This window comes from Citrus clementina, unplaced genomic scaffold, assembly GCF_000493195.1.
Source record: "Citrus clementina cultivar Clemenules unplaced genomic scaffold, Citrus_clementina_v1.0 scaffold_9, whole genome shotgun sequence".
In the NCBI taxonomy this organism is placed as follows: Eukaryota; Viridiplantae; Streptophyta; class Magnoliopsida; order Sapindales; family Rutaceae; genus Citrus; species Citrus x clementina.
This window is the reverse complement of record NW_006261964.1, coordinates 22,787,455-22,797,257: the sequence shown is the minus strand read 5'-3', so window position 1 is coordinate 22,797,257 and position 9,803 is coordinate 22,787,455. Positions and strand designations below refer to the sequence as shown.

Sequence of the window (9,803 nt, the reverse complement as noted above, 5' to 3'; positions counted from 1 at the left end):
TCTGTTTCATCAGGGTTATTCATGGCTTCTAATACATTGAAGGTGACTTATTGGTCATTTACCCTCATTGTGAGCTCTCCTTTCTGCACATCTATCAGAATCTTCCCGGTTGCTAGGAAAATTCTCCTAAGTATAATTGGTACCTCTTTATCAGCCTTTACAATGAAATCTACTAGAACGATGAATTTGTCAACCTTTACCAATACATTCTTAATCTTTCCTTCAGGGTATGCATGAGATCTATCAGCTAATTGCAGAGTGACTATTGTTGGCCTGCACTCTCCTACTCCCAATTCCTTAAATACAGATAATGGCATCAGATTAATGCTGGCTCCCAAGTCACAGAGTGCTTTGCCATTGTACCTAGTTCCAATAGAACATGGTATTGTGAAGCTTCCTAGATCCTTCAATTTTTTAGGGATCTTACTTTGAAGCATGTGATTGCATTCCTGTGTTAAAGCAACGTTTTAAATTCTCCCAACCTTCTTTTTCTTGCCAACATATCTTTTAGAAATTTCACATAATTAGGCATTTACTCAAATGCTTCCACGAAAGGTATATTGATGTGTAACTGCTTCAGCACTTCCAAGAATTTGCTAAATTGTTTGTCTTATTTTTGTTTATGGAATCTCTGTGGGAAAGGGGGCGGATGCCTAAATTATTGGGCAACTTTAGGAGGTACCAATCTCTGCTCATTTGATTTATTGTAAGTTGTCACCACTGGTGTTGCAACTTCTTCTTCAGCATTTATTGGTTGATTCCCTTCCAAAGTTGTTATACCTTGACCACTAGCACCAGTATCTTGATGGCTGGGTTGTTGTAACATGCTCTCATCATGAGGTGGTTCTTGTGAGGAGTTAAGTTCCAACTTTTTTTTAGTCACATCAACAGGGATATCAACATTATTTCCAGATCTTAAGTTGATTACTTTACAATGTTCTTTTCCCTCTCTTCTTGGATCTTCTGTATTGCTGGGCAAACTTCCCTGAGATCTGCTACTCATTGTTATGGCAAGCTGTCCAATTTGGTTTTCCAAGTTTCTTAGAGATACAACTTGACTTTGCACAATTACTTCATTCTTTGCAATGTATTCCTTGATCAGTGTTTCCAGTGAAGTAAGTGGATCATGGCTAATGTGTTTTTGCCCTTGATTCTGCTAATGAAAACCAGGTGGTTGAGTATTTTTATTCTGTCCACCCAGTGCTGGAACATTATGATTTTGATTGCTCCATGAGAAATTTGGGTGTTGCTTCCATCCAGGGTTGTAAGTATTTGAGTATGGGTTGTTTTGAGGCTGTCGGTTGAAATTGCCCATATAGTTTACTGATGCTGGATTTCCTAGACAGTTTTTGAATACATGTTCCTCACCACAATACACGGAAGACAGTTCAGCAACTTGCTTTACTGCTGCAGGAGCAGAAGCCATGGTTTTCACTATGTTAGTCAATGAAGTTACTTGTGCTGATGATGCTGTAATTGCATTTATATTATGTACCCCCGCTTCTCCTTTTGTTGCTGTGTGTCTAGCTTATGGCCACTGATAATTATTGTTGGCAATTCTCTCTAAAATTTTATAGGCTTCAGTGTAAGGTTTAGATAACAGAGCTCCATTTGCTGAAGCGTCAACCATCAATCTCGTACTTGGATTCAACCTATTGTAAAAGGTTTCTAGCTGTATGCAGCAGAAAATGTGATGCAGCGGAAGTTTAATGTTCAAAATATTCCGTTGATTCTAGAGAATACCGGAATAAAAGAACAACTAAATTCACGTTGATTCAAAAGAATACCGCGAATTTAGGGGTTAAGGCTCGTTGATTCCGCAGAATACCGAGAATTAACCATTCAAATACTCACAAAGAGATTTGAAAATTGAAATATCATTGAACTCAAAATTCTGCCTTCAAAGGCTACAAGAGGGAGCTATTTATAGTAGTAGTAATTATCTTGATTCATGAAGTAAAAATAAAATCCTAAATTGAAAGGGAAACAAAATTCTAAATTAGAAAGGAATTTAAAAGTCTTAAATTTTAGTTAATAAGGAAACTAATCCTAGTATAATATAGATTCCTACTCTTTATCATAATGCCATGATGAGGACACCTTCTGAGCAACTCTTTAAATCTCTCACAAGCCTCATACAAAATCTCATCTTCAAGTAAGTGAAAGGAAGTGATCTCATTCTGTAATTTTGCATTCTTGATTGGTGGAACATATTTCATTAAGAATTTGTCAGCCAAGTCATTCCATGTAGTGATGGAATCAGATGGTAATGAGTTCAACTATGCTCTAGCTCAATCTCTTAAAGAATAAGGAAAAAGCCTTAGTCTTAAAGCATCTTGTGTTGCTCCAGCAATTTTAAAAGCATCACTTACTTCCAAAAACAACTTAAGATGGATATGAGGATCTTCATATGGCAGTCCATTAAATTGGCTTACTGTTTGTAGCATTTGAAACATCATTGGTTTAAGTTCAAAATTAGCGGCTTCCACTTCAGGTCTGACTATTCCAGGACGTACAACTTGAGGAGTTAACACAACATAATCTCTTATAGCCATGTCTCTGTCATCTGCCATGTAAATGATATTGTTGTTGCCTGGTTATCTCTGATTAACATGCTCATTTTGCCCCTCTTGAACATTGACAGGTTGTAGTGGCCTGTGAGGATCCAAGTTTCCCACATCCTGCAGATTATCCATTTCTGAAGCAGACTTTGAATTTCTTTGCTCTATTCTCAGTCTCCTTACAGTCCTTTCAATCTCAGGATCAATTTGAAATTCAATAGATCTGTCTTTGTGCATGAAAGTGTTGATCTGTTAATAAATAGAATGAATTAGATCAAGTTGGCACTATCAAGATTGACTTTACACTTCGAAAATAAACAATCAATCAATCTCCAGCAACGGCGCCAAAAACTTGTTGGTAAATAAACTCAATTGCTATTGATGTCAATGTGCAAGTGGACACAATAAGTAATAAAGTGATAAATATTCGAGATCGTCTCCTCAGGGATTGATGTTACTAGAAAGGCTACAGCAATCACGATAGTGCAAACTTCATTTGTTCCAAAAAAAGATTCTAATTAAAAGTGAATTATTACCGAAATAAACAATAAAAGAAAAACAAATCAATGCAGTAATAAAACAAATTAAATGAATTGCGTAAGAAGAATTCAATGAGAATGAGGTAGCTGAGTGATCAAACTCTCTTCATGAACTGACTGTTTTGTCTAAATTAACACAAGTTGCTACAGCAATTCCTATAGCACTAAGAAGAATTATTTTGCATCATCAGCTGTCGCTTGTCAGATTTCTCATACCCTTAAGCACCTTAACAATGACTAGTTGTTAATGCACCTACGGTATGGCATTCTAATCATACATTCTCTCTACCCTAAAAGGTGAATTCCTATGTCTAGTTCTTCACAAATCTTAACTCAAATATAGCTCTTTTGGGACTTAAGTAAACTTAGTCCAGGAAACTTAAATTAAGATCGAGTATTACTCTAATAATTTCCACTAAGACAGACCCTTTTGCGGTTCTATCTTAACTTGAACCATTAAATGGGTGATCAACCGAAATAACAATTATAATAATAGCTATTAGAGTAAAATGCTATAGCAATCGTACATCAACTCATAAGAACAGTCAAAAACCCATTTAGATTATTTGTCACTCAACTACAACAAGTTTAGTTTATACTTTGAAAAAGTAAAACAAATAACAAAATATCAACCATAAAATCATCTGGTAGGTTGGCACATATGATTACTACTAAAGGCCATACGTTGGAGGACCTCAGAAAGATTGGGATTAAAGTGGTTGCACATAGTGAGATGGATGTTTTATATGACTTGAGTATTCAGCTTACCTTGATAGACAGAATCAAGATAACACAAAAGGAAGATTCTGAACTCAAAAAGATCGTCAAAGAAGTAAAAAGTGATCGGTATGAGTTTAGAATAGTTGATGATGGTGTTTTATGGGTAAGGCAACGACTTAGTGTACCAACTAATGAGAAGTTAAATAATTAGATAATAAGAGAGGCTCATAATACAACTTTTAATGCACATCCAAGTAGAACTAAGATGTATCGAGACTTGAAGCAAAATTTCAGGTGGAGGAATATAAAAAATGATGTTGCTAGATATGTATCAAAATGTTTGGTGTGTTAGTAGATGAAGACTGAGCACCAAAGACTTGCAAGGACTTTTCAATTGCTTTTTATTCTAGAATAGAAGTGGGAGCATATCACAATGGATTTTGTGAGTGGAGCGCCACACTTTAAAGAATGTAGCAACTCTATTTGGGTTATCGTTGATCGATTGACTAAATCAGCCCACTTCTTACTAATTAAAAGTACTTGCAAACTTTGGCAGTTGCCAGAGCTATTTATTAAAGAAATAGTGAGATTGCATGGAGTGCTAGTGTCTATTATTTCAGATAAAGATCCACGATTTATTGTAAATTTTTTAGCTAACTTGCATAAGAGTTTTGGTATCAAGTTATATTTCAGTACAGCTTTTCATCATCATGCGGATGGTAAGTTAGAAAGAATTATCCATTCTATACTCTTGAGCACACTTGAGGACATGTTGCGAGCTTGTGTACTGGATTTGGGAGATAGATGGGGAGATCACTTGCCTTTGGTGGAGTTTGCTTACAATAACAGCTTCCACTCTAGCATTGGCATGGCACCCTTTGAAGCTCTTTATGGGAGGAAGTGTAGATCGCCTATTTGTTGGGACGAAGTTAGTGAGAGGAAGTTATTAGGGCCAGAGTTGGTACAGATTACTGCAGATAAGATTAAGCTTATCAGATAGTGTCTCCGTGCAGCTCAAAGCAAACAGAAAAGTTATGCTAATCGGCGTACACGAGATTTAGAGTTTCAGGTTAGAGACCATGTCTTCCTAAAAGTCTAACTGTGGAAGGATGTTTTTCGATTTGGGAAAAAAACCAAACTCATCCCATCGTTTATTGGGACTTTTTAGATTCTTAAAAGGATTGGTATAGTTGCTTATCGAATAGCCTTATCTCCAATCCTATCAAGGCTTTATGATGTGTTTCATACGTCAGTGCTAAGGAAATACATTGCTGATCCTTTTTATGCTTTGGATTACCAACCTATCCAAATATCAAATGATATGACTTACGAAGAGCAACGAGTAGAGATTGTTGATAAAAATGAGCAAGTCTTAAGAGCTTGAGTCATTCCACTGGTTAAAGTTTGTTGGATGAATCATACAGTGGAAGAGGTTACTTGGGAGCCAGAGGTTGAGAAAATGGAAAAGTACCCTCAACGTTTCTATGACTGAGGTAACGTACAAAATTTCGAGGTCGAAATTTTTTGAAGGGGGCGAGAAATTGTAACATCAGTTCCTAGTATGTTTAAATTTTATTATTCTTATCCATTCAATTATTTATCTTTCGTTTGAGTGATTTTATTTCAATTAACATTATTTGAGAAAAGGCATAATTTTTTTATTAATCTATTTTATTAATTTATTTTTCTAAAATAAAATATAAAGTATCACCATCTTTATCATATAATGTATTTTTTTAAAAAAAAAGTGTTTTAATAAAACTTGAACTCTTCCTTTCTCCCTACGATTAAAATCCTTTAACCTAAAAACCGTATCAAAGTAAAGAATTCTAGAGTTTTCTTTTACGCATGTTTGAAACAAGTTTTGAGGTATTTATTCTTCTCTAGTACTTGTTCTCTGATCTTATGTGTTTCATAATGAATGCATGCATTGTTCTCTTTATCATAACTGACTAGCTAGGCATTATGAGACATGAGTGCTATGATTTTATTACTGTTTTTCCTATATTTTTTATTCAGTTCTGCATGAACGTTTTCTAAAAGTTAAACTAGACATCCTTAGGTTTTTAATGATATATTTTTTGTAAAGATATTCCAAGTAATCAATTTGTTGTGAATTTTCGAAGATCAAACAGTGGTGCTGGAAAATTCCAATTTTCAACAGCATGTATGATTTCACAATTTTTCTGACTACCCAATGATCTCTGAAACTTATGTTGATTTTTTTGTTTAATCATCATTATGTCTACTCACTGCATGTTTAATTTCATAATTTTTGGTCAAGTATAAAAAATATTAAAAATCATTATATTACTGGAAACTACTTTCCAAAATTATGATTGCAGATCGTAAAATTAGTTTAGGCTATTAAAAGGCTTTAGAATGGCATATAAAAATTATATCATATAATATCATGAATTCCCTATGATTTAAAGTTTATTTGACCAATTTTCATTGAGTTAGCACTCAGTTATGAATTTTTGAAGTGCAAAACACAAACCTAAAAGTTTATGGACAGGTTTGCTAGTCTCTTAATATAAATTCGTTAAAATAGTTTTACATCTTGAAAAATTCTAGCAATTTGATATATTATTTCTTGATGTTTCTACTACTGTAAAATCAAGTGATCTAATTTTATGAGTTTTATCAAATATTTTACAAATTTTGTAATTCAAGTATCTCTGTTTTTATCACCGCTAGACAGTCTGGACATTTACATGTAAATTTCTATTTGCATTATGTTTCTGACCTTCACTCATTTTTTTTTGAATTTTTACATGAAATGCTACACATGTTTATGGTTTCATTTTATAATTTGTACAATTTTCTGACATATGAGTAGCTTAGTAAAAATCAGCTTGCATAGGATGGTTAGGTTTAGACTAGCTTTGATGGTTTAGTATTTATGACTAGGCTTGATTATGTCGGATTTATATCAATTTCAGAATGAGCAATAATATTAATAAGAATGTGTCTTGATGTTTTAGTATGAGATTGATGTTACCGTTCTTTTTATTACTGAGGATCGAGATAAGTAGATTCATGCATAGTACATGTATTTTACTATTAAATTACTTTTGATTCAAGGCATGTATTTTATTGAAAGAAAAAGATATGAAACTGATTTTTTTAGTCTATTACAATATTTTGTTAAGTAAAAATATTTTTAAAAAATTATATACAACAAAAGCTTGTTTATTAAAAACTTGTTTTATAAATTGTCTTAAAAATGAAATCTTTTATTAAATTTTTTTAAGTCAAATACTTTGAAATAATTATCAATTATTTAAATGTAATTTATAGAAATTTACAAATGATTAAAAGTTTAAAGATGGTGTTTGCGGCTGATTTTGGGTTAACGAATAAAAAACCACAAAACCAAACCAAGAACAATAAAGTTATATTTCGTTGGGGAGCGGGGTGGCTCGCTTGTTCGGCACGTGTGGGCTGTTTAGGCTTTTTGTGGAGTAAAGGAGGATTGAGATGGCGGTAAATATAGAGGAAGTCTGACTTCAGGTACGGAGGACTGGTGAAACTCGCCTTAAACCTGCAAAAAAAAGAGGTCAGAGGTGGAGCCGGGGGTGGCCGGCGACCACACTCCGATGCGCAAGTCAGAGTTGGGTTATCTCAAGTTAAAGAGCTTGCAAGATCCCGGTAATAAAGGTTTTAAGGTTGAAGAAACCCTAGTTTTTCGTGGTGTGTGTGTTCTTAATTAATAAAAATTAAACTTGAGTATTTATATGGTGTACCTCGGTCGCCGTGCCACCTGGCGCTATTTTAGTGGTGTTCCCTGCTGTCATGTTAGGAATATTCTTATTTTCATGCGTGTGGCGGCTTAGGCGTTTCAAAAATAGACGTGGAGAGCAAGTTTGTGGCGTATTCACATGCTAGGCGTAGTGGAGTGGTCCCGCGTACCTCTACAATTCTGTTGTAATTTTGCAGGCATAGCAGGAAAAGCTGGTGGTTCCAACTGTCATAATATCAAACTTTTGGTCGATTCGCTAGCGTGACAGGTGGCTGTCTCCTTTTTTGTAGCACGAGATTTCCTCACCAATTCCTTATTTTTTGACACGTATTCAACCGATCTTTTTGAGATTTGGGGCTCACCTATCTCTTGACATTTGACGAACATTTTTCCTGACCTTCTTGCCCTTGCTCAGTGTACTCCAGGTACTAAGTTTTGTGGGGTAGGTTGGGTACCCCGGGTACCGAACTAATGGTGTAGGTAGGGTACCTCGGGTACCGAGTTTATTGTGTAGGCTGGGTATCTTGGGTACCGAGCTAATGGTGTCGGTTGAGTACTTCGGGTACCAAGTTTATAACGTAGTGTAGGTCAGGTATCTCGAGTACTGAGTTTATAATGTAGGTCGGGTGTCTCGAGTACCAAGTTTATAATGTAGGTCGGGTATCTCAAGTATCGCGTTTATAGTGTAGGTCGGGTACCTCGGGTACCGAGTTTATAATGTAGTGTAGGTCGGGTATCTCGGGTACCGAGTTTATGGGCCAGGTTGGGTACCTCGGAGGATAACTAATAATTATATAACCTTTGCATCGACACGTGGCACTTCATTTTCAATACTTTATTTATCCCCAAACAACATCCCCCTAGTTTCTTTATGGTGAATGTAATTGAGGCAAAAGAAACTCATAGAAGAATTGTGAACGACACGTGGTGATGTTCAACCATTCCTCTCACATGATTGGATAAAAAGAGGTACCTCGTCTACCACCCTTTGGTTGACTATGTGAATTCCCAACATCAGAGAATATCTTGACCTTTTTTATCTTCTTTCTTTCTCTTTTATTATTATTTTTTTTCGTTTTAGCCTAATGAACTGAGGCTCCTTGAATGGCTCGGGTACCACTCCTTCAATGAGGTGTACTCGGCCTCCTCACTTTTTGGGGTGTGAACTAATTCACCCAAAAACTCAAATATTACTTTCTCTCTTGCTCAGCAAAAGTGCTTGTGCAGATGGACCAAACTGAAAAATAGCTGCTCCAAAGGTACACTGGAAACCCCAAAAAGAAAGTTGGACTCCCTCTTCTCTATGCCTTATAAATAGCTATCAAATTTGGATAAGTTGGAGAAGCTGGAGCTGATTGATCAAAATTTTTCATCTGTTTATGGGGACGAACCACCAAGTATGTGTAAAGCGTGATGCAGGGGTACCCCACCATCACCCATATTTTATTTTCTGGTAGTTGGCAAGTATAGATCGCTCCGGTGAGTACTTCAATGCCTTTCTTGGCCGTCTGAGAACCAGTTCGTCAGTTACCCCAAGATCCATCTCTTTTAAGGGCGCATTTCCTCTACATGCGCCAAGGATAAAAATAAAATCCCAATGCTCCTTTCCTTGAAGCCCTATGAATAATGGTTATATAGGAGATTAATTTCACCTTTATCCCCACATCTTGAGGGATGAAGGTGAAGATGACCAACGGTATTTTGTTGGGGTACCCGAACTACTTCAATGTTGTACTCACAAACTCTTGGTACTTTTGATGAAGAGTAGGAATCTATATTACACTAGGATTAGTTTCCTTATTAACTAAAGTTTAAGACTTTTAAATTCCTTTCTAATTTAGAATTTTGTTTCCCTTTCAATTTAGGATTTTGTTTTTACTTCATGAATTAGGATAATTACTACTACTATAAATAGCTCCCTCTTGTAGCCGTTGAAGGTAGAATTTTGAGTTTAATAATATTTTAACTTTCAAATCTCTTTGTGAGTATTTGAACAGTTAATTCTCGGTATTCTACGGAATCAACGAGTCTTAATCCCTAAATTTGTGGTATTCTTTTGAATCAACATGAATTTAGTTATTTTTTTGTTCCGGTATTCTCTATAATCAACAAAATATTTTAAACTTTAAGCTTCCGCTACATCAACTTTTATTTCACATAGCTTTGGATGCCACTACTTGACTTGGTGGCCTTTTTAGAATCTCTTGTGTATCTTTCATGTGTTCTGGAATCTGATTC

The 9,803-nt window shown here is 35.4% G+C and overlaps 1 protein-coding gene and 1 non-coding gene across 2 annotated transcripts; one reads left to right on the top strand and one right to left on the bottom strand.

Moving 5' to 3' along the window:
* Nucleotides 1–47: 47 nt before the first annotated feature.
* LOC112099939 lies at nucleotides 48–1,426 on the bottom strand. The gene is made up of 3 exons (XM_024187473.1): nucleotides 1,358–1,426; nucleotides 683–1,153; nucleotides 48–449 (listed from the first exon to the last, which is right to left on the bottom strand). The coding sequence occupies exons 1-3, from the start codon at nucleotides 1,424–1,426 to the stop codon at nucleotides 48–50; spliced, it is 942 nt and encodes a 313-aa protein (XP_024043241.1).
* Nucleotides 1,427–2,082: 656 nt separating this feature from the next.
* Nucleotides 2,083–2,190, top strand: LOC112101596. The gene has a single exon (XR_002907623.1). It is a non-coding gene; the product is annotated as a small nucleolar RNA R71 (small nucleolar RNA).
* Nucleotides 2,191–9,803: the final 7,613 nt, after the last annotated feature.

What these genes read in the sequence shown, in the direction of transcription:
- LOC112099939 (XM_024187473.1), bottom strand. Translation starts at nt 1,426, where the DNA reads ATGGCTTCTGCTCCTGCAGCAGTAAAGCAAGTTGCTGAACTGTCTTCC. An exon ending in TGTATTGTGGTGAGGAACAT is followed by an intron (nt 1,154 to 1,357) that starts GTATTCAAAAAC and finishes TTTCATTAGCAG; the next exon opens with AATCAAGGGCAAAAACACAT. An exon ending in AATCAAATGAGCAGAGATTG is followed by an intron (nt 450 to 682) that starts GTACCTCCTAAA and finishes GCTTTAACACAG; the next exon opens with GAATGCAATCACATGCTTCA.